The 23,868-nt window shown below is 44.5% G+C and overlaps 2 protein-coding genes across 6 annotated transcripts; one reads left to right on the top strand and one right to left on the bottom strand.

Moving 5' to 3' along the window:
• Positions 1-273: 273 nt before the first annotated feature.
• On the top strand, positions 274-11,326 carry fubp1 (far upstream element (FUSE) binding protein 1; the record flags this gene model as incomplete). Of its 5 annotated transcripts, XM_083689883.1 has the most annotated exons (20): positions 274-415; positions 1,052-1,145; positions 1,628-1,690; positions 2,221-2,256; positions 2,360-2,417; positions 2,533-2,579; positions 2,703-2,774; positions 2,878-2,935; positions 3,208-3,469; positions 3,600-3,752; positions 3,870-3,972; positions 4,158-4,403; positions 4,621-4,781; positions 5,040-5,188; positions 5,543-5,619; positions 5,796-5,921; positions 6,290-6,364; positions 6,791-6,853; positions 7,203-7,366; positions 7,691-11,326. In XM_083689883.1, the coding sequence occupies exons 1-20, from the start codon at positions 326-328 to the stop codon at positions 7,697-7,699; spliced, it is 2,106 nt and encodes a 701-aa protein (XP_083546009.1). In that variant the 5' UTR covers positions 274-325. The 5 variants fall into 5 exon arrangements, with proteins under 5 accessions (XP_083546009.1, XP_083546008.1, XP_083546010.1 ...); XM_083689882.1 differs by lacking the exon at positions 7,691-11,326 and having other exon boundaries at positions 7,203-7,381; XM_083689884.1 differs by lacking the exons at positions 1,628-1,690; positions 7,691-11,326 and having other exon boundaries at positions 7,203-7,381.
• A 124-nt stretch (positions 11,327-11,450) lies between these two features.
• On the bottom strand, positions 11,451-23,780 carry miga1 (mitoguardin 1). Its single transcript, XM_083690396.1, has 16 exons — positions 23,710-23,780; positions 22,145-22,317; positions 20,475-20,646; positions 19,877-19,998; positions 19,468-19,600; positions 19,056-19,192; positions 17,681-17,804; positions 16,946-17,046; positions 15,288-15,406; positions 14,995-15,067; positions 14,792-14,878; positions 14,571-14,669; positions 14,202-14,336; positions 14,011-14,064; positions 13,789-13,905; positions 11,451-13,552 (listed from the first exon to the last, which is right to left on the bottom strand). The coding sequence occupies exons 2-16, from the start codon at positions 22,238-22,240 to the stop codon at positions 13,334-13,336; spliced, it is 1,788 nt and encodes a 595-aa protein (XP_083546522.1). The 5' UTR covers positions 22,241-22,317; positions 23,710-23,780; the 3' UTR covers positions 11,451-13,333.
• Between the last annotated feature and the right edge of the window lie 88 nt (positions 23,781-23,868).

Below are 23,868 nucleotides of genomic sequence, written 5' to 3'. Positions count from 1 at the left end.
TTCCTTCATTTGCACTGACATGAAAGAGCTGAAAAGGTGAAAGCAGATTTAGATTGCTTTTATGGTTTTAACCAAAGATCAGCGTACATTAACGAAAGTAGACGAGGAGAGGATGTCACCGACTTTTGAGGCTACATCCCCCGCCTTCGTCCTTGATTGACGTATCACAGCCAGCCGTCTGGCCATCGCGAGCTTTGCGTAGCTTTTCTCCTGTGTTGTGTCGTAGCAGCAAGCCAGGCCAGGCAGCGCGAGAGGATCCTGTCCCCATCAATGAGAGCGGCCATCTTCTCTTTATAGGCAAGAGAAGAGAAGTGCTGCATCAGATATGGCTGACTATTCTAACGTGGCTCCGCCGTCCGGGAACGGTGCTGGAATGAACGACGCTTTTAAAGACGCGCTTCAGCGAGCTAGACAGGTAAGTGTAAGTCATGTATCATAACCGATGCAATGGCGTCGAAAATTGATTATCCATATCATGAGCTAAAAAGCCAATTTAGTCAGCTCGTTCCATGCTAACGCAACGAGCAGATTTGCGGCCTTGCTTGCCTTTGCTCGGAAGTTGGTACCCAACAAAGGAATGCAGCAAATTGCAAGAGCTTTTTAATTATAGCCAGCTTATTAATTGGCCATTGGTGTTCATCGGCAGTTCATATTGCAGATATATGGTGCGCCAAAGTGCTATTTAGCTACCAGTTAGGCAGGGCCTTAGTGTAAGGGTGTCTGTGCCCCGCCATTGTTCAGAAGAAACCAATTCTTTGTGACTGAGTGACCTAAAGAAACGCACCCCTTATCTCACGACACTAGCTCGGTCACGTTAAAACGGTGTGAAAAGATGATTATTACAGCTGAACTTGGCATTATATCCGTCTGTGGTAGTTGATTACGTCTAATTCGTGGAAGTTTTGGCTAGGCTATATCAAATTAAGTTAGGCTAAGGAAGTTGTGAGGTAGGTGTTGCGGGTCTAACAACAAGTCATCACGAGACGAAGTCTAAGGGGTTAGGTTTCGGTGGTCCTGAAATTCCGGCTGAATGTGATTTATTGCATTTCAGATCGCCGCTAAGATTGGAGGTGATGGCGTTGCCCCACCACCCTCGACCAATGAATTTGGATACGGGGGCCAGAAGAGGCCTCTGGAAGATGCTGGTAAGTGTTCACGTTACCCAGCCATTGATTAATGGATTGGATTTGCGTGTCTAATCCCTACCCGTCACTTATTGTGACTATTTATTTTGCATGGATATAGCAGTGTACAGTATACACTTGTTGGTGGAGTATTGTTTGCCTGATAGTGCGAACTGATGTCTACTTTGTGTTATTGATTTGTTTAATTTGCTGATTTATTTTCATATGTATCTATCTTGTTTTATGCTTCATCTACCGAATTAATTCTATCCGTGCAAATGTGTTCAGAACCGGATAGAACACCTGTGCTCCCACGTTTAAGTCGGAGCTTTGAAATTTATGTTAATGTTAGCTACTGTACTGTCCATTTTTGCCTATTATCAAGTTATTACAGTATTACGTATAGTACTTCAGTGAGTGGTGAATGTACTCAAGGCTTTTCAACCAGGTTTCCTAGTGCCGTTTTTGTGTATGACTGTCTTCATTCTATTCGTTCTATGTAGATGACTGTTGGACAAGTCTGAACAGTAGAACTCACCGGGAGGGAATGCACTCTCCTTTCTCAGGCAGGATTCTTTTGCTCACCATAGGCACCTAGGCCAATTGTCAGAAACTGAATTCATCATTATGTTTACTATTGTATAGTTCGTGTGGTTGGTATGGTAGAAATCATCACTATATTTTAATTGCCATATAGCATTTTTAGTAGCGTGATGTCGTCAGCAGACTCTGCAAAATGTGCTTGACTTGGCTTAGTTGTGTAATGTGTATTCAGATGTGCCCAAAGGGCTGGTCATTAATAGTTATTTGGCTTGAAAGAGTGGAACCAACTGTGTATTTAGCCTGAAGATTTTGGATAAAAACTAATTAATGGTTGCTACATTCTGTGTTTAGCCATGTGTGTGTATAGAACATTCTGTATGTGTTGCTTGTTATCCTTAAGCTGATGCACTATTAGGGGGTTCTTTAAGAAAGCCCTTTTTCCACCACAGTAATATGAATCCTCATCTCAGCCCCAGCTTTGAGGACCCCGGCAGGCCAATAACATGAACACCATTCGCTTGCTTATGGAGGTTGTTTTCTTTTCTCTTTGCAGACCAGCCAGAAACAAAGAAGGTGGCGCCAAATGACCGTAAGTATCTCAAGCCTGTTATCAAAGAACCCTTCAATTTACGTACCTGGTTGACGATTCACCATTCTTCTGTGCCTGAATTTCTTGAATTTTGTCCTTGCAGCATTTTCAGCAGCGATGGGTGGCATGGGAGGAATGGGGGGTGGTGGTGGTGGTCCACGGTAAGATATCAATGTTACTTCAGGATGTTGTTTTTCTCACCGGATTAAAATGGTGTAAATAACCAATTCATATATTGCTTTGACCTGACTGTTTTTCAATTTGTTCTATTTTAAGATCGGCATCAGAGGAGTTTAAAGTTCCTGACGGAATGGTTGGATTCAGTAAGTGGAATTGAATTATTCATATGTACAGAGAGAGGCATAGTCAGACTATATTTACAGGCAAATTTCACTTCCCCGCTATTCTTTTGGTACTCATTTCCAACTGTATGTCTTTTGTGTCAGTTATTGGAAGAGGAGGAGAGCAGATATCCCGCATGCAACAGGAGTCGGGCTGCAAAATACAAATCGCCCCTGGTACGTCTAATTTATGTAACATCTGAAGGTTTTTTGATACTGTGATGGAAGGGGAATTATCATAAGCTCCACATTAATGTCCTCCTCTCCCTCTGTGATCCAGACAGCGGAGGTATGCCTGACCGGTCGGTGACTTTAACGGGATCCCCAGACGCCATCCAGTACGTGCACAGCTGTTCCCTCCTTCCTCAGTTCTGACGCATCTGTTACAGCCGCAAATGAACAGTTGTTTGTTCATTTCTCAGATGGGAATATATTTAGCTACTGCTTAACCGTAACATTGTAGTTGCTTAGCATTATTCCTCAGGTGCCCGTGCAGTGTGTATCGCATGCTTTCACAAGCATTGTTATAATTACCTCCGTATGTGGGCTACAGTCACGCTGGTCATGCAAATTGGCGAACTATGTTAATGTTCCTGATGTTCCCAATCAGATCTGCAAAGAGGCTGTTAACAGAGATTGTGGAGAAGGGACGACCCACCCCAGCGTTCCACTGCAACGACGGGCCGGGAATGTCAGTCCAGGAGATCCTGGTCCCCGCCTCCAAAGCTGGCCTGGTCATTGGGAAGGGAGGGGAGACCATCAAACAACTTCAGGAACGTGCCGGAGTGAAGATGGTCATGATCCAAGAGGGCCCACAAAACACAGGCGCAGACAAACCTCTCCGGATTTCTGGAGAGCCTTTTAAAGTTCAGGTAAGTTCTCTTCCCCGGAGTTGTGACTTTCAGAAAGTTGTGCACTGATTTGCGTAGCATTTTATTTGCTTGTGTGTTACCTGACTGAGTGGTGCTGTGATGTTGACTGGTCTGTTTTCTGCCCCCCCAGCAAGCCAAAGACATGGTGATGGAACTGATCAGAGAACAGGGCTTTAGGGAGCAGAGGGGAGAGTATGGCTCCAGAATGGGGGGAGGAGGAGGAGGAGGAGGAGGAGGCGGCGGCGGCGGTGGAGGCGGCAATGGAGGAGGAGAGAGCTTAGATGTGAGTCAACGTTGTTACATCGTGGTTTGGGCAAGGTGAATTTTCTGACGCTCAACTGTGGGCTCTCTTAATCAATGTTTTATATCCTGACCGTGCTCTTTTAAACTCCTTCCTCAGGTCCCTGTCCCCAGGTTTGCAGTGGGAATTGTGATAGGAAGAAATGGAGAAATGATCAAGAAAATTCAAAGTGACACAGGTGTCAGGATCCAGTTTAAACCAGGTGAGTGTTGACTGTCCATTGTTGCATGTTGTAGTAATAATTGTTAACATATTATTCTGATGACCAAGCCTAGTGATATTGGTTTCATTAGCCGCTTGTTAGAAGCACAGTCTATAGACACTGCAGCTTATTAGGACCAAGATTTCTCACCTGTGGTCATTTTTACCCCCCCCCCGTCTCTGTAGACGATGGCAGCACACCAGAGAGGATAGCGCAGATCATGGGTCCTCCTGACCAGTCCCAGCATGCAGCAGAGATCATCTCAGACCTGCTGAGGAGTGTCCAGGCCGGGGGACCTCCTGGTCACGGAGGCGGCGGCAGGGGTAGAGGCCGTGGGCAGGGCAACTGGAACATGGGAGGCCCTCCTGGAGGCCTGCAAGAGTTCACCTTCACCGTCCCAACTATGAAGACTGGCCTCATCATTGGAAAAGGTACAAGGCTTCAGATGACCTCTGACCCGTCTTAAAGGCTTTACAACACTATTTGTGCACCTTTCACAGTAGTTTTCCAATCTTAGTCGTAAAAATACAGCACATCTTGGATTTCTCTCCTCACAACTTCCTGTGTTGTATAGCTGACAGCAAGTGTGTGTATGCCTTTGGGATGATGATTTAAAAATACTCATCTCCCTCCTCCAACTCCCTACAGGTGGTGAGACCATTAAAGGTATAAGCCAACAGTCGGGGGCCAGGATCGAGCTCCAGAGGAACCCTCCACCCAACGCCGACCCCAACATCAAGATGTTCACCGTCCGAGGGTCCCACCAACAGATTGACTACGCCAGGCAGCTTGTTGAGGAGAAGATTGGGGTGAGGCACTTGGTTGTGTTAGTGTTAATGAATGGGTGGTTGCTAGCCATGTTACCCATGATCTGTTTGAGCTTAGGCCAATGACAGTAGGTTTGCTAAACAACACAGACCTGGGACAACAAGGCTAGGTGGTTTCCCAGTAAGCAATTGTAGCCTCATTGCTTTGTGCTTATGTGAATTTTTTAAATGTGTAAGGTGATTAGACTTATCACAGCCTGAACGTTGTTTGATACCCCTCCTCTCGTCCATATTTTCCAGGGTCCCGTAAGTCCAATGGGAGGCCCACACGGCCCACCTGGTCCCCATGGAGGTCCGTCCCCACATGGGCCCCCTGGCCCACCAGGACCCCCTGCTCCTATGGGACCATACAACCCCGGTCCATACAACCAGGGACCTCCCGGACCACAGTAAGGACAACTCTATTCATATTTCTCCCCTAACCTCCATATTTCGCTAGGGATTCCCCAGCAGGTTATTTCACTTAGTGTACGATTATTGCCCCTTGAAAATATTTAGTAAGACCCGGTTAGTTGTCATGGCCAGCTGTGCCCCCCAGCAGCCCTCTGCAGTAGAGTGTCTGCACACACAGCTGCCCCAGAGAAAGGCAGAAGGTTTCTGTCCCGCCAAGCTAAGAAAGAATGGTGGGTTCGTTCCCCTTCCTACACTACTTAATGATGTAAAGCAAAATCTGTGAAACTTCCCATCTCTCCCCTGCCCTCTGTCCAAAGAGAAGACTCATGGATTCTCTCTTCTCCCCTTAGTGGTCCTCCTCAGCCATACCAGCCTCAGGGCTGGGGCAACGGTTTCCCACACTGGCAGCAGGGCCAGCCCGATCCTGGTGAGTGTCTACTTTCACCAGCACCATCCACTGTCTGGTTATTATTATTATTATTATTTTTTTAATATATATATATATATATATATATATATATATATATATATATATATATAGGAAATCCTTGTTACAAGACCATTATCTTTACTCAGAAATGACTGTTTGTACCTGGTCTGTAGGTAAAGCAGCAGCAGATGCCAACGCAGCAGCCTGGGCCGCTTACTACTCTCAGTACCAGCAGCAACCTCAGGCAGCCATGACCCCCACCAGTGGAGCCCCAGGCACAGCACAGGCCAACGGCCAAGGTAACTCCCTCCCCCCTCTTTCACAGGCTCCTTCTTTTACCCTTTGGCTTGCTCTCTAGAGAACAGAATCATTTTGTAGCAGCCTTGCGAGTGGAGTGTAGTAGTAAGCCTGGCTTATTAACGCTATCTGCTCGTCATCTAATGCTTACCGGTTTCTTACCGACCAGTGATAAAATTGGCTTCGTCCGTCTTGCATTGCTTCGCTTTTAGCAGGGGGTGCCGCCTTTTTTCTTTCTTTTTTTTTTTTTTTTTACTTCACACACAAGGATAGCTTTTTGTTCACCAAGAGCCCCACCTAGCCAGGTGGAGGACTAACTGCAGTCTAATAAAGAATGGTTATCAATTCTATATTGTACCATTTTTAACAGGTGACCCACAGGCTCCAGGTCAGAGTGGACAGGGAGATTACACCAAGGCCTGGGAGGATTATTACAAGAAATTGGGTATATAACTGTTTCGCCAAATGTAGCTTCAGATTACTCTGAGAACCAGTCTAAACAGCGAAGGGGCATTGAAATGGCAACCTCAGTGGATTTTTTTGGGGGGGGGGGTTTTGAGGTATTGTTCACTGGCTGCAGTGACTGGTTGGTTTTGCTTTCAAGCCCATGCTGTTTAGACTTTGGTGCTTTCTCTACTCACAGGCTCCAGAGTAGTCAGGGAATGCAGAAGAACATGATGACGAGTAGTTTACCTCAGGGCTCTGTCCATACTGTAGGCTTGCTCATGTGCTATGGTCGTAGTACTGTCATTGAATGTACACTGCGATTTAATATTAATCATACTTTTGCCGTTGTAAGAGATGTATTTAGTGGTTTGAGCTCTGTGGAGGTTTTAGTTTTTAGTTTAACCATGCTTTGATATCATTTCAGGTCAGCAGGGCCAGCAGCCACAGGACTACACAAAGGCTTGGGAAGAGTATTATAAAAAACAAGGTGAGACATTGTTGCCAAACAATGATGCATATGATTATTTTGCTGAGGTTTTGGATTATTTTACATAGTAAGACCTGTTTTAGTAGTCGTGGGCAGCTGTGCCCCCCAGCAGCCCTCTGCAGTAGAGTGTCTGCACACACGGCTGCCCCAGAGAAAGGCAGAAGGTTTCTGTCCCGCCAAGCTAAGAAAGAATGGTGGGTTCGTTCCCCTTCCTACACTCCCTGAGGGGAGAGCCCAGATTTAGCTTTATGTTGGGCCAGACTTTTTAGTTTTCCCGTGGAGCATGAAATATTGATAAAGCAACAGTGGTGTTGTGATTTTGAAAGTTTGTCTATCCCTCCCCCCCCAGGGCAAGCAGCCCCCCAGGCCACAGCACAGGCAGCAGCAGCTGCCTCCCAGCCCGGCGGCCAGCCAGACTACAGCGCTGCCTGGGCAGAGTACTACCGCCAGCAGGCTGCCTACTACGGCCAGGGCAGTCCCCAGGCCATGGGCGCAGCACCACAAGCCCCTCAGGTACACCCCCTCTAAGAGTCTTCCCTCTCCCACCCTCCCTCCCTCCTCTTCTGTTTGTTCTCTGTATTGTCTCTCTCTCTTGTTTACGCTCTCTTAACCCCCATTTCAAAACCCTGTGTGGTCAGACGAATTTATTGAATTGTACCTCATTTGTTTTGCTTTAACCCCTTCCTCCCTCAGGTTTTACAGGGTTCCGGTGGAGTGGATGGCTCAGCAATTAACCAAACACTTCCCTCCCTAAACAGGCTTATTTATTTTGGGAGCTGAGTCCAATGTTTCTGCTGTTAACATGCAATGTATCTTTTATGTATTTCTTCTGCACAGGGCCAGTAATGTGAAGTGGACATAAAGTAAATGCTACATTGTCGAAACAAAATCCTTTGTTAAATGTTTGGATGCAGACGTCTTGATGAAGATCTTTAAATTTCCTTGGTTTGAAAAGTGTTTCACATAGATGGCAGATTCCCCCCCCTCCCCCCCCCCCCCCCCGGAGAACAAGTTGTTTTCTTTTCATGTTTTGTTTTTTGTTTTTCTTGTAAATGAACAGTTTGTTTTTAGTGAGGTGGTAATAATAACACGTATGGTCATTCCAGCCCTGTATCTTCATGCTTTGTGGTCTAGAGCTCATGTTTATAAACTGTAGTCATTACCATGTAAATCATCTCAGTTTTAAAGTGATATGCCTGTTGTTTTGCAATAAAACAAAATGAAAACTTCTGTGTTGGTAAGTCGGGGTGGCAGATATAAATGGGTGAAGTGAAATTAAAAATCATGTACGTTTTTGTTTTACCGTGGTATATTGAAAGCGTAAAAATGCAGACCTCTTCTTTGACTGTCCAAATTTCCTGACTGAAAGTTCCGCTGTCCTGTCTGTGTCTCTCTCCAACTGTCTACAAGGCTCCTGGTTATGCTATAGATATGTGCGTGTAATGACTCTTGAGTGGTTCAAACCAATTGAATATCCTTGTTTTAGACTTTGTTTTTATACTTCCCTCTTATTGATTATTGCCCTGACCTGTAGTGGTAGACAGATATTTCTTATGAGAAGACACGTTTTGCCAGTACAAACTATGTGACTCATGCATTAACTGCAGTGTGGTGGCATCTCAAAGTGTACTTGCCTGGTTTGCTGACTTTGCAGAAGTAGTGTGCACTGTTTTATAATGTGAGAAACTTCCTCCCTCACAGGCAAGTTTAGAAAAGCGGTAAGCAAGTATTTTTTTTAAACCAAAAATGTTCCTCAGTAAATGTGGCTGCAAAATGTTGCATAAGTTTTTAGTGTATTTTTGCTGCTTTTTTTCAGGACAGGTAATGTGTTCTGCTATATCAAATATTCATTGCATTCAAAAGTTTGTTTTCTCCCCTCATTACGAAGTGTTTGAAAGAAATCCCTAAAATGTATGAATTTGCTGGCCTTTTAAAAAAACAAAAATACTTTTATATCATAAAAACGTGATTTGCAAAAGTCGTTTTTTTGCTCTGCCCATTCTTTGTTAGCATTTATCCAGTATAAGAACATAGGTTTGTAGGGCCGGGAGTGGCTAAGCAGTCCTTCATCCGTGAGTTCAGCCCTCCTATACTGTAAGTACAATACTGTGACTATGAGAAACCAAGCAAGTTTCTGTTTCGCTGTCAATGTATTGCTTTGACCGATTATTGCACAAAAAAAACGAAAGAAAAAAAAAACTGTAGTGTTTCTGTCGAATTGCAGCTTTTTCCTTAAAACATTTGGGTAAGTATCCAAGTTCTGAAAAGAGAAGTACTGTATTTCTCTGGAATAGTTTGTGATTTCTGAACCATAAACTTGCCTTTGACAATTTGGACACTTACATTCTCCCCTTGTTTTGCCATGACCACATAACTGCATTTAGACCGTGGAACCCTTCAGTACGTTAAACATTGCATTGTAGTTTGTTATCCTAGACTTTTTGTGTAGATAGGATCTTGATGCCAGTTGGACTGTTCTGCTTTGAACTCTGAACTGAGGGCTTGTAATATGCTAGAATTCTGTGTGAACCTCTAGTACATGCACTCTTGGTAGATGTTTTGTTATTGAAAGGCAGTTGCACTATACTGATGAGCTGAGTATCTTTGAACTGCGTATGTGCCATTTGCTTAGCTAGAACACAGTGATTTACTGATGACTTGTTTTACACAAATGCCATTTATAGCCAGAAACATTTGAAGTTGCTCTTAGTGAAGTAATTTCTACTGCAGTAATACCGTGATTTAAGCACTGAAATATGACCGTTTTGCACAGCATGTGAAGAGGTGTAATGCTGTTTATTGATGTCTGTTATCATCAGCATGTGGACCGTCAGTAGTATGTTAAAGTGCTTCTGATTAGCTGAGAAGTGATGCAGAAATTGCCTTTGTTTTATCTGACATGCCATTCAAACGAGCACTGTTGTACCAAAGGCTGTTGAATTGAGTCAAATGAATGAGTGAACTGTTCACTGATGGCATACAGTGCAATTATCTTTGCAGTGTCATCCAAGACCTTGCACCTTAGGTTCTGCTGCAAAAACACAGGTAAGCGAAACCTAAGGAAACCAGTGTTTGACCTGTGACCCAGATATGATCAACAATACACATGCTCAGCTTACCTGATTTACAGCATCTATCTGTGTAGTTACATGTTAATCGTAGCTGTGCTCAGAATTTCTCCAGTGATATCAACAGCTCGGGTTTCCTTTTTTAGATGTAATAATGTGCTCTCATCGTAACTGACTTGCATGGTTATGAGTTGTATGACTTAGGAGAAACGTTTGATTCTTTAGCCAATGCAATGTGGTTTTTTTAGCTTTTCATCTGACCTTTTTAATAGTACAATTTGCAAAGGATTCTACTACATGTTGTTTAGTTTAATTTCTTCTGAGGTCATTTTGTCATTTAAAATGTGCTGCTTAGTATTTCCCATAAACAACTATTTACGCCTTCCGGTAAGTCTTGCAGTGTGACAATGATGCATAGAGCTTTAGTCTTCATTTTAACCTGAGTAAAACGTACTGCATGCTGTGCAATCCTGTTGTCAGAGGTCAGCAACAATGTGCGTACTAATTGGTTTCAACAGTGAAGTACATGCATATGATGCTCATGCTGTGACATTTGGTGTGAAACCTGTGACAATGCCCCAATGCAGTGCTAATATACCTTTCAAAAACTGCTGCCTTCACTTCTCACTCACAGTGTTGGAAGATGCTGCAAGAGTAGGTCATAGAATCAGGCCCTGTGGTAGTTTGTCCCATAAGGAGGAATCCTTTGTCTATCCCACTGCTGAACCTAGACCAATCGAGGGCTCCACTGATAAGGTAACAAACCAAACAAAAAAGCAATGCAATGAAATACAGTATCTGTGATTGCAAAGTACATGCTGTTAGCTCAGGGACATGTCTTCTGAGCTTAGGTTTCTCTATTTCTAAAACCATAACCTAGTCTGTTTGAACATGCAATAGTTTTGCTAGTTGTCTGATGGCTTTTTCATATTTCATGATTCTCTTGAATGCCTTTTGCCACTCACTGTTATGAATAGGGATTGTGCATAGTTGAACCAATGCTTTAGATAGTTGGATGAAGACCAGGAACTGTATGTTGTGACTTTCGATGTCAGGCTCTTTCAACTCTTTTGGCAGTTAATCGGAGAGTATAAGTGTGTTTTCTTCATAGAACCCAATTTGTCCCTGATAGTGAATTTTTGCATATTGTTTTAAGCTGCATATATTTCTCTATATGCGTATGAGATGCTCTTTCCCTCTGAGCTAAGTGTTTCAAGACAGAGTTCGTGGGGGTCTAGAAGACAAAAACAGAAGTGAGAAATTTGGAGCATGCCTTAGAGGTAAACAAAAAGGTTTCATGTGCCGTGTATATTATCGAATGTACTTTTTTGGTTTGTTTTGAGATCAGTTTTTGACTGTTCTGCATTGTTGCCATGTCAAAGAATAAAATTGTTACAAATTTTGATTCTGTCTCCTTCCTTTCTTGAACTCTTACAAATGCATCACATTCTCAAAGGTATGAATCAGACGGAGGTTGAGGAAGATGGCAGAGATCTCATCCTGGTTATACGTAGTTCTGTCCTGTTAACAGTGGTCCAATTGTTCTTTATTCAGACAGACTGCATGCACAAGAAAACATACAATCACGTATCACCACTTTTTGACAGTCCCTTTTTTTTTTTTGTTGCTTGTTGTGCATAGACACCAGTGTACTGTGGACACACTTCAGCTCTGTACACACATGGGGTAAATGCAATGCAAGTTTCTTTGCTAAAAGCACATGTCTGGTATCAAAGTGATCTCTGAACAAGACTACCATATATTGCTCATACATTTCATAATATACAGTTACTGTTTGTAGCATGTCACTGCTGTACAATCAAGAGTATATGGTATTGGTCATGGAAGACAGCTCTTAGGCAACACAAACCAGGAGAGAAACTAGGTTCACACATTGACTAACTATAGACAGTGCTTGCACATTGTTGACAGTAAGGCTTTATATATTTATTAGTTCAATATGAAGAAAATGGTGCATCCACAACAGCCCAGCATGAGTACAGTGCCACAGTCGACTGACCAGTATGTGGAGGCATTACATTAGTGTCTGGTTCTTTCTAGGCCAAAGGTCAGATACCGGGAGAATGAATTTCAATTCACTGTGAAAGGAATATCATTAGATCATTAGGCTACTCAGTCTGGCTATGTTGTGTTAGGAACTTCATTCTTAGTCATTAATGTTTGAACTACTTACATTTCTCAATGCACTGTAGACAGCTGCAGAATCTGATTCAATGGACCCTGTGGTTGGTACATTATTAAGCCGGCTGATATGGCAGTTCTCCAAACTTGTAACAGCTTGTAACTGATTCTCTCCCCCAGTACAAGCTGAGCTTTGTGTTTGTTGCTTTAAGGTCAGTGAAGGGGATAACTTTGACAAGGCATGTTAGCAGCAAGGTGCATACAGTAGACTTAGACCGAAGGTGATTCAACAAAAGCAGTGTTTTTCAATTCCGGACCAGGTACTCCTTGACTTGTTGACTCAGGTGAGCTAGTGCTGTTCTAGAACACAAATGTGCAGCCAGAGGGAGGTCGAAGGACTGGAACTGAAAAACACTGAACCAGAGTGATCTCTTATGGCAGATATTTTCAACGTTTGGTATTTCAGTCCAATTAAACCACAAACATTGCTTCGACCTTCAATCTGACTACAGTATGCTTCTTCTGTTGTACTTTCCCTTCACTTGTAGAGGACACTAGCAAGATAATCCACAATGCAGTACAACCATAACATTGTTATGTAAAAGGACAATTTCAACCTCTAAAAATATATAGATGTCACACATACCTTTCAAGTACAATAAAATAAATACTATGAGATACAACAGTAGTGTTTTCTCCACAAACTGCTCTAAACGGCACTGAAACTAATGTGTGCATCGTCCTTTTCAAGTTCTATCTGTATTTACAATGCATACTTTTATGCTTTTATGCTCCCCCCCCCCCCCAAAAAAAATATTTTGTCCAAACATCACTGCAAAAGTACATGACCGTTCTCATATGGTGGTGAAAAAAGAACATCCATATAAACGTGCATTGACATGGCACCATGATAATAAGGGAATAATGTGAAGAAGAAATTATACATCTTCTTCGAGTAACAGGAAAGTATCGAACGGAGAAGCAAGTCGCCCTCAGAGCAGGACAGGGGCTCATGAGAGTGAACTAGTCTTTCCAAATGGAAGAACGGATTAGTCTCGAGTCCGTGAAGTGGTCTAGGAGTATGGGGGGGGGTCATGATAGGTGTCCAGGGGAGGACTCCCAGTATGTGGGGCCTTTCAGAAGGTGAGTGGGACTTTGAATAAAGCTTGTCCTGCTGGGAGTCCGAGAGGAGTCCCAAAGAGAGGGTGAGTAGGACTTTGAATGAGTGAAATGAGGGGGTTTGAGACAGTCAGTCAGGTTCCGGTCTCTCCTACTGCACCCGGGCCTCCAGGAGGGCGTTGGGCACCAGGTGCACCTGCGTGGTGACACAGCTGTTGAGGTGGCGCAGGGAGTCGACCCCCAGGTAGGCTAGCAGGAGCTCAGAGCGCCGGTGGAGCAGGTGAAGCATGTCCTCAGCCAGGCTCTCCACCGTGGAGTACCTCACCTTCTCCAGGTCAAAGATGTCCTTCAGGAAGAACAACACCTGGTCCTGGGGAGGGGTTGAGATTAGGAGACACAGTCACACTATTACATGAAAACAAGGAACATTGAGTGAAAGTCTTTGTGGCGGATAATAACGAGGAGACCCTTATGTAATTCTATTTTTATCAGTTATTGACCCACTGAAACAGATTTCGAAAGAGAGACATTAGAACTACCCACAAACAAAAAACACACAAACCATATTTCCCCATCTAAAGTACATTAGTGAGAGTTGCTTATTACCTTGAAGAAGCAGCAGAAGTCATGCAGGGAGCTCTTAGGTCCTAGGAAGCCCCAGGCCAGGACAGGACTGATCTGCTCACACACCGCGTAGAAGTGGGCAATGAAACCATCAGACACCTGCGGCCAATGGAGGACAGATGTTAATAATAGGCCTATGTAGGAAAGAAACATTTTCACGAGAAGAATTATGTTAAGGGATAGATGACATTAACAGTACTGTACCTTCATGTGCTGCCTCTTCTGCTTCAGCACAGACCAACAGCTTGATGCCACCGCCTGTGAATCCAAAACAGACCTGTCATTAACATGCTGCCACTAACAAAATCCTCCATACACACATCATCAGAGTTAACTGAACACCCGTTGGTGAAGCAAGTGTAGGACAGATAGGAGGGTCATACTCATAAGCTCACCGTCTCTTTGAAGGAGCTGTTGAGCCAGCGGTTGTTCACCACATTCTGGATGGAGATGGGAGGGTTCTCCAGGTCCTCAAAGGAGTCCATGAGGATGAAGTCCAACACAATGTCATAGAAGTTCAAATGCTTGACCTGGTCGGGAGGAACATTCAAGATACGCACATTAGGAAAACAGCAGTTGTGTCTTGGAGTGACGATGCACTGTATGATGACATGCTCTGCATCTTTTCAGCTCAACTGAATCTTTGCAAGTGTCATGGATGTATTGTTTTTCTTGAAAGGCAGCATGTCAGTTAACAATTTGGTGCAGTATAACTATGCTCTTCATTTTGTTTGTGTATATGTATGTGAGTGAGTCTGTCTTACCCCTCGCGTGGCCAGCTCCACCTCCGTGTTCTCCCAGTGCTCTGTATGCTCCATGAAGGAGATCATCTCTTCAAACACCTCCTCAAATCTCTTTGGGCTCTGTACAACCAATCCCAAATCTCAGTGTTCATATATCAACTGATCAAACCAGGGTTCTGTCAACCAGCCAGTCAGTCAGTCAGAAACCGTAATTCCTTCACAATCGACCAAACATGTCTCACCTTACGTGCTTTTACAATTATAGAAGACAAGATCTTCTTTCCCGTGTCAGCCAGAAACGTCCTTGTTGCCCTTTCACACAGAATGAGCTGTCGGTGCCACACATCAATCATGAGTTCAGAAGACCATGGCATTAAAGATCATATTAGGACATAATAAGGCATATACTGGCTTATAATAAGGCATATACTGTATAGACACATACCTGACATGCCTGCCGCACACAATGCAACTTGGCCAGGAAGTCTGTATCCCCCAGACATTCAAGCATCTCGGTCCTGATAAAAAACCCAAAAAAAAACCCAACAAGAAACAGGGAATGATTGAATGATTGATTAAAATGATTAAAATCCCAACAAAGAGAACATGCTGAAAGACAAGACCTCAGTTTTCAACACCATCAAATCTAGACAGTATGTCCCTCCTCAGGTATACAATAGCCTGGCTTGTAGGGTTATCTGCGAAGCCTACTGAGGCACGGCAGGGAGTTCTTCTCACCGGAGCACCCTGCAGGAGATCTTGCCGTCCTCTGCCATCTGCAGAGCGTCCTCGTAGAAGGGGTAATGGCACAGCGTCCCCAGGGCATAGGCACTCCTCAGCTCCCTGTGCTCCGACAGCTGAGAGAGAGAGAGGAGGGGAAGCGGGTCACAAATTGCATATAATCGAATACAACAGTAATAAAGAGACGGGGGAGATATCAATGATAGCAATCGGCTATTATTATTACGGCCCAATACGTTTATTATTCCCCCTCCACTAGGCACATATATCCTATGCATGCACAATGAAAGTATACAAATAATAATAAAAATAATTTAAAAAAAAAAGAAGAAAAAAAAAAGTGAATGAGATGACTGTGCACATTGTAAACAGCTGAGGCATGGGTTTAGTCCTGAACTTGACACTACTGACACTCAACCAGTTAAGTGGTCACCTCGGCCTGGCTTCCTGGCTCAACTGGAGGCCTGAGGGTGGAGCTCACAGGCTTGACTTTTAACAGGCAAGTCAGGTTCCCTCAAACACACAATTTAGCTTCAAGAGAGGTCTCTCCTGCTAGTCCTAGTGCAGGGAACTGTTTCAACAGAAACAGCTGTATTCCCATGGGTAATAACAAGCTGTATATTCAGAGCACGGATGTGAGAACGTTTAATGCTATTTATAGCGACTCCTCCACACTCTGCACGCAGCGGTGACCCACTTTTACTGGTGGAGTTCTGACTGACTTCCTCTGTGGTTATACACGCCAAGCAGACTTGACTGATGTGGTAATAAGGCAAGCAGCACCTTCGCTGACCGCAGGTCAGGAGGAGAAAGGGATTTCTGTTAAGGTACATCAGTCAATTAGGCAACCAATCAAGAAGCATATTGCAATTTGATTTAGAAATTCTCTACATCGATTTTCTGCTAAATCTGAATCCCATTCGTGTCCACCAGAGTCGGATCTCTGGATCAACCTCCTCCTGTGTCTTAATACGGAAATGAGATAAGGAACACACTGTGAGAGTTTATCTACAGTCTATTTGAATCACACTCCCTGCGGTCAGAGTGTAACCGTTTTGGCACAGGGATTAAATCCCCCTGAGATTACGTGGGCATCACAGTTCTGTCCAGGCACGACAGTGCTACAGTGTTCATATAGAGTTAATGTTTGTTGGATCAAATACACTTCACCTCCACCTCCACCTCCCCAGCATGGAACTAGCAGACTATTAGCATATCCACTAGACTAGCATCACTCGTTGCATTTTAACACATCACACACATATATGGATGTTTGGAGAATAGACTGCACAGTAGCTACTGGGCTATAGTGTGTTATGTAGGCTACTGGGCTATAGTGTGTTATGTAGGCTACTGGGCTATAGTGTGTTATGTAGGCTACTGGGCTATAGTGTGTTATGTAGGCTACTGTGCTATAGTGTGTTATGTAGGCTACTGTGCTATAGTGTGTTATGTAGGCTACTGTGCTATAGTGTGTTGTGTAGGCTACTGTGCTATAGTGTGTTATGTAGGCTACTGTGCTATAGTGTGTTATGTAGGCTACTGGGCTATAGTGTGTGGTCAGTGTAGTGCTGTAGTGTAGGCTACTGGGCTATAGTGTGTGGTCAGTGTAGAGTGCTGTGGTGTCGTAGCGTCGTGCGGGGAGGTCCTCCTACCTCTGCAGCAGACACAAATGAGTCGTTGGAGGCGATGCTCATAGAGTCTCTCAGACAGGACTCATCCAGGTCCTCCCTCACTGACACGTCCAGGTTCTTATCTGGAAGAGGGAAGAAGGATGACACATACAAACACAGGGTATTGGGACTCAGTACTCAGACTCCCACACACATCACAACACATCCTGCATTGTGGCGGTCAATGGATAACTGACACAGAACTGTGTCAAGTAAAAGCATGCGCAACACATGAGTATTATCAGCAATCTTCACATTCGGCATACAGTGATAAGAATCTGGGTGTTTCCACTGCATAAACATCTTGACTGTCCCTTCTAAAGACCTCTTCATCCCCACTACCCCCCTGTACAGTTTCTCTACTGTATTGTATCTGTTGTAAGTCGCTTTGGATAAAGGCTAATTTTCCAGTCACTATGTAACAGAAGGGCCTTGGCTTGATTCCAGCAGGGCCTATGTTTAGCCTGTAAGGTACACTGTACATACAGGACACGTAGAGAGGTAAGCAGAGGTGAATAATGTCAGTGTAAAAGGCCAGTTGACATTCTCTGCAGGGCTCAGACAGTGTATAAATACCAAACCAGCAGGTGGAATTCAAAGAAGCCCAACAGGAAAGCTACAGCTTAATAAGAGAAAAACAAGCCCAGACGTCTTAAAAGGCTGCGTGTGTGTCTGTGTCTGTGTGTGTGTGTGTGTGTGTGTTCAGGGTTGACTCACCATTGCTGTTGCTAAGGGAGGGGGGCACTGACATCCCCAGTGCCCCCTCAAACTCCTCTTGGAGGCGGTAAGCTCTCTGCAGCAGAGACTCCAGCTTATGGACGAACTCAGCACTGATGATGTCCTGAACACGGAACAGACGTTCAGGTTATACAAACAAACTACACCTCTTAATATAGAGTTACTGGAGGTATGTTATCAAAATCATTCACTCACATCCATCGACACTTTATCTGACAAATCTATTGACCCTCTCCCACAAAACCTCATAAAATGTGAGCACTCGTAGACCAGAATATATAGCAGGCTAATCTGTATTCACAAGTCGTAAATACTCAACAACCAGATATTCTACATTCACTACCGCATAGTAACATTGTGTTGTACAGCTCATGTTCTTCGAGCGTAGTGTTTGTCTGCTAGTGTACTAACTCGAGTTATTATTAGACCGCCAGAGCTAAACTGTGGGCACAAGGCCTGGAAACATATGTCCATGTTTAAAGAACAAGATACGGCTGGATTTCTTAAGTGCATTATTGAAGAGCATTGCTCAGTAGGCACTGCTGTATCCGTTTCCTTTAAGGTCAGACTGAGGGATTCAGTAGCACTGTGGCCAACCTGCAAAGCTGGGAGTGAGATATTTAACAATGGAACACACACACACTGATCAACTCTCACTACGGAGACCTGTCTTGCTGTAATCGTTGGTAAGCTTTTCCACAGGCTTCCTACTCTCTGGTTCATGGCATATAGATCAGTTACTATCCTAATCAGGAGGCCGAGCGCCTGACTGGACAGCTTTTTGGTTGGGAGAGCTTAAAGCTACCCCCAGCTACCCCTCTGGTAACCCAAGTCCTCTGATCCAGGCCTGAACCTGGCTGCTCAACGATACGTGACTATCAGATGAAAAGGCCATCGACTGAACGTGACTAACAGAGGAGGAGTGTGGTGCATTTAGCTTGCTGTATGGGTGGTTGTCCTCACAGCACTGGTCTCAGCTCTCCAATGAGAGACGGATCAAATTATGTTTATTTGTCTATTCATGCATCTGTAGGATAGCCTGCATTCCTAATAGCCCCATTAGGGGGCATTGATCTAGACAAGGGAGCATTGATTTACTGTTGAAATTTGTCAGTTTTGGTTTGCACAAACAATGTTGCTCTGTCTGTCCAGGGTGTATATCCAGAGGAGCTATTTTCAGATTAAAAGTCCAATGAGAGGATCTCCCGTCAATTAATCTCCTCCATAGGATCATAAAATGACTATGTACCAGTTACTACCAGTGTATTAGTAAATAATGTATTGTATAGTGTATGTAACATATGTATAGTAGTGTGTGTGTGTATGTGTGAGGACAGGGTGTCTGCAGACTCACCTCCACACTCTCCTCAGCGATGGCGTCTCCTGCCCCCAGTTTGACGGAGGCACAGCTGGCTTCATCGTCCGCCTGCCTGCTCCTGAAATTCAGGGCCTGCTCCCACCTCCTCAAAGCCTCCTCAAACAGCTCCATACCTGGGGTCCACAACACAGAGGAGTTACAAGATAAACATGCACGCACACACACACACACAGACACAGACACAGACACAGACACAGACACAGACACAGACACACACACACACACACAGACACAGACACAGACACAGACACAGACACAGACACAGACACACACAGACACAGACACAGACACAGACACACACACACACACACACACACACACACACACACACACACACACACACACACACACACACACACACACACACAGGTGTGAGCTCTCTCCTCACCCATCAGGTAGAGGTTTTCAGGTGTTGTGACGGGGATGTTGACCACATTGCAGATATCATCATCTCCTGGTCTGTCCCAGCAGCTAGAGCCGTTAGCACAGGTACAGCTACTGGAGGAGTTGATGCTCTTCACCTGGGTAAGGTAAACACACTGTTATCTTCAAGGTAGCAGCACTGACATGATGCAACGCACTCCAACCTCATCAGTGGACCATTCCCATCTTATTGATTGACAGATCAACCTTAGCCACTACTACTGCTTGGGATGCTGCTTTTCCTACTGTGAGCAGCCCCAGACCAACAACTACTCCATATTAAGCAGAGTGTATGAAGTGTGTGTGTGTGTATGAGTATTCATGTACGAGCGTGCGTGTGTGTGTGTGTGTGTGTGTGTGTGTAGATGTTTTACCGAGCCCAGGCTCTGTAGGGATCCAGACAGCTTGCTGTAGGGTCCTCTGCTGGGTAGCGGTCCACAGGAGTAGCCGTTCTTTGGGTTGAGTGAGAGGGTGAGGGTCTGCCGACTGTTGGAGTCTACAGAGAGGAACGCACAGACACCCAAGGACGACCGTCAGGCTACAGGACATGGTAATGATGTCTGGGGATTTAACGCAATGGACGGGAAGGCAGGCAAAACTAGCACAGTGCTGTACATTAATTCAACTGCTACATCTGCTACTGCTTCTGCAGTGCTGGCAATGCTTAAATGACTACGATCATCACAACTGTTTTCACTGATGCATTTGATCTAGCCGTTGCTTCAACTGCTGCTTAGGCAGTACTTATTATCTTACTGCTACTACTTATAACACTAACAGCACTGATTATAACTTTTTATAATCTACTCATAATGAAAGGTAATCAAAAAATCAAAAAACAGCATAGCATAGTACTCAGACGACAAAACGCTAGACTCAGATACTAAAATAAGATGCCAAGTCAGCGAGGCACCTCTTATACTGGTTATATGATCCACGGTGAGCGAGCCAAGCCCTCAGCTGAACCCTTACCTTTCTCAGGGGCGACTGGGGAGGGGAACTCAAACCCCCCCTGCTCCCACTGGGGTGACTGGGCCTTCTTCCGACCCTTCCTCCTCTGGAAGTGACGCGCGAGGAAGAGGAGGGAGACGGCGCCGAAGGCCGTGGCGGCGACCAGCTTCTTGGTGCCTGTGCTGAGGCTCACCTGTGGGAGAGAACCAGGGAGAGAGGGAGGAGATCAGTCAGTCTCTTACATAAGAACCACTGCTCAGCAGAGGCATCCTGACTGATAAATGACACGGGACAGAGAGCTCAGACGGGGACATGGTCGTCCCCGAGGTTACAGCCAACTCTCTGGCATAAGATCCAAAGTATCAGATTCACACCTGACTTACATCTCGATGGCTACTCATGGTGAGGGGGCTAGTGACGGTGAGGGGCTTATCGATTTTCACATTTCTACTGGCAAAATGAGCATTACATAAAGGTTGAATGGGGGTTATAATAATGACAGCTATAATATTGAGCTCTGCTACGTGCCTCCTTGTGTGGCTGATGGGACAGGATATTGATTACATAAACACAGCTGGTCCCCCACGGCATTTCACTCTGGGTCTATTTCCTGTCACTCTGCATGCTACTGACAAATCTTCAGCATGTCTCCACCAGTTCACTGTTGACATCTCAGGCGCTACGTGACATCTTAGGCACAGCATACACACAGCATACACACAGCATACACACACACACTTTTGGCTGCTCCTTTTCGGTTGGCAATGTGTCCCCTTGGTAACACGCCTCACCCCTCTCGTTAACAAGTCAGACCACAGGGCGACAACTCTTTCTATTAAGCCCCAAGGTGAGTCCAGGCAGTGGCAGTGGCACCTTGGGGCTTGCCAAACACATGCAGCACCACCCTAAACCTGTTTAGAGGAAACTTGTTCGTGGGGTGCATCAGAGAAAACAGAGACACACAGACCCATAAGTCATGCAGAGCCTGGAGGTCACATTTGTGGCTGAAGTCATGCTATGGCTGAAAAAACTAATTTGATGCACTGAGTCAGTTTATTTGCCAGTCTAACATTTATTTATGTTCTTTTAATTCCTCAAAAGAGTACAGCTGATCCGTTTTCATGACTGAATCTTTGAACTGATAGCTATGATGATAAACAGCACCCACCAAAGCTTCCCTCATGGGATTTGTGTTCACATACTGCATGGCTTCTACAATCTATACACTGAATTCCTTTTCCTCTTTCCCATAACACACCTTACCAAATCAGCTCCTCACTTGTGTATCACTAGCAACACAGACTACTTACTGACATTCACAATTTGCTCACTAAAATAAAGCATGTTTCAAACAGCACCCCATATGTGTCAGACAACTCAACCCTGAGTAATAACAATAGTAAAAACAATAGTAATAACAATAGACCACATTTCCAGCGCCATTCCCTACACCTGTATTTATGCCAGTAGACTTAGGCTAAGTATGATTAGACCATACAAGTAATATAATAATAATTATAATAATATATGCCATTTAGCTGACGCTTTTATCCAAAACGATTTACACTGCAGTGAGTGCATACATTTTTCTGTATATATAGTCCCAGTTGGGAATTGAACCCACAAGGTAAGCGTTGTTAGCACCACGATCTACCAACGGAGCCACAGAGGACCTACACGTATGTTCTTACCTGTGCCAGGGAGTTATAGACCGAGAGGGGCAGGTCGACCACACGCAGGGCAGCCACCTTGAAGGACAGCTCGGAGCCTAGGGTGTCGTCAGTCATTGTGGCTGTCTACCCATGACCCTGCAGGTTCAGGTAACACGTCACACTACCCTGTCGCCTCCACCATTGTGCTCGGGCTGTGAAGGATGACAGGCATGACATGCATAGATTTAACCATGGGGCCAGGGGGGAGGACATACTTACATAAGGCCTTACGTGCCAGGATAGCCGTATGACCGAAAACTGTCATTATTCACAATTATTAGCCTACATGACCTTTGTTCCTGATATGTTTTTGTCTACAACTGGAAATAAACATGAGTGGAAAATATTCTGTGCCAACATGTCAGGGGTCATCTAGCGATGATATCCTGATGATGCTATTTTTGTTATGATTAATTAAAGCCCAGCATGTCAGACACCGAAGGCTTCGCTGTCTATCATACCTGATGAACAGGAATAGGAGGCAATATTCAGGGGCAATTTTCACTGTCTGTCTGTTGCATCTGACATGATATAAATGACTGGACAAACAAACAGGTCTCTTGGGAAAACAGATAAATAAAACTCTCTCCTTGTTTCCCACAAATGAAACACAGGTCTATCTTCAGCTCAATAACATTGTTATTGTCATGTAGACTACATCTTCTGAGCCCATGTCCGTCTGCCTTCTCCTGAGAGCGTGCTACATCCAATTAAGTTGACAGGACAAACACAGGGCTTATCACATGATTGATTATCCTGCGGGCATCCTTTTCTGGGCTGAAACCAACAGTGAATCCTAAATCTCCATTCCCCTGCCCAGGTACGACATAAGATAGCTATGGCATGTGACAAATGATATATAATTCAAAGGGTGCATAGGCCTACAACATGGGAGAGATCCACCTGCCAGTTTGCAATAACAATGACATGTGCATTTATAAAAGCTGATCCAGCTAAGGCAATACCCATGCTTGAGTCCAATGGAATATTGGAAACTGGAACATTTGAAATCAAACAGTAAAGGCTAGGCCTAATCTTTAGTTTCATTGATTGCCACTGTCCAGCCTTACTGTGTCTGTTGTGAAATTGTCAGTAACAGTTAGTTCAGCCTGACAATGAACAGGACGGAAGACAACAGTCAACAGAGCAGGTGGTCTTTCTAGCATGCCCCCAGACTGAAAGGGGCTCAGAATCAATGGTGAAAGACGCAGAAGGAGAGAATAACACCCCCCTGATGTAAATGTGGGCTATTTAAAAGGTGACATTACAACAATAACTTGAAATAGATTGATCACCGGTGGCTTAGGGAAAACTGCCAGCTGGCCAGCAGGGATAACGATAGTAATCGCACACATACATGCTTTGGTGTGCACTGTAATACTAGTAGTAGCAAGCTAGCTAATAGTAGCCAACGTTGAATGTGTAGGATTAGCCTTCCTGCGTCAAGTGGCCACCATTTATATAACAGATATTTCTGTATAATTAATATGCTACAACTGCCCCGGCACAGAAGGGAAAATATACAGCAGAAAGACGTCATTTACCTTCGATTTGTTCACAAGCCCGCTTTCGGCTACAAGCTTGGCTGCGTCCTCCAGCAGCTGTGGGGTCCGATGATGAAACCAGCGAATCTCGTCTCCGCGGCGTCATGGTTGCAAAGGTCACTCTTCCTGTCTCCCAACGTGTGCTGCTTTCAAAATAAA

Source organism: Argentina silus (genome assembly GCF_951799395.1).
Source record: "Argentina silus genome assembly, chromosome: 18".
Classification (NCBI taxonomy): Eukaryota; Metazoa; Chordata; class Actinopteri; order Argentiniformes; family Argentinidae; genus Argentina; species Argentina silus.
This window is presented reverse-complemented; position numbering and strand designations above follow the sequence as displayed.

Coding starts and splice junctions, on each gene's coding strand:
- miga1 (XM_083690396.1), bottom strand. CDS start 22,240: ATGACTGACGACACCCTAGGCTCCGAGCTGTCCTTCAAGGTGGCTGCC. Junction 19,193..19,467: donor TGAAAACCTCTACCTGATGG/GTGAGGAGAGAG, acceptor TGTGGACCCCAG/GTATGGAGCTGTTTGAGGAG. Junction 14,670..14,791: donor TAATTGTAAAAGCACGTAAG/GTGAGACATGTT, acceptor TTGGTTGTACAG/AGCCCAAAGAGATTTGAGGA.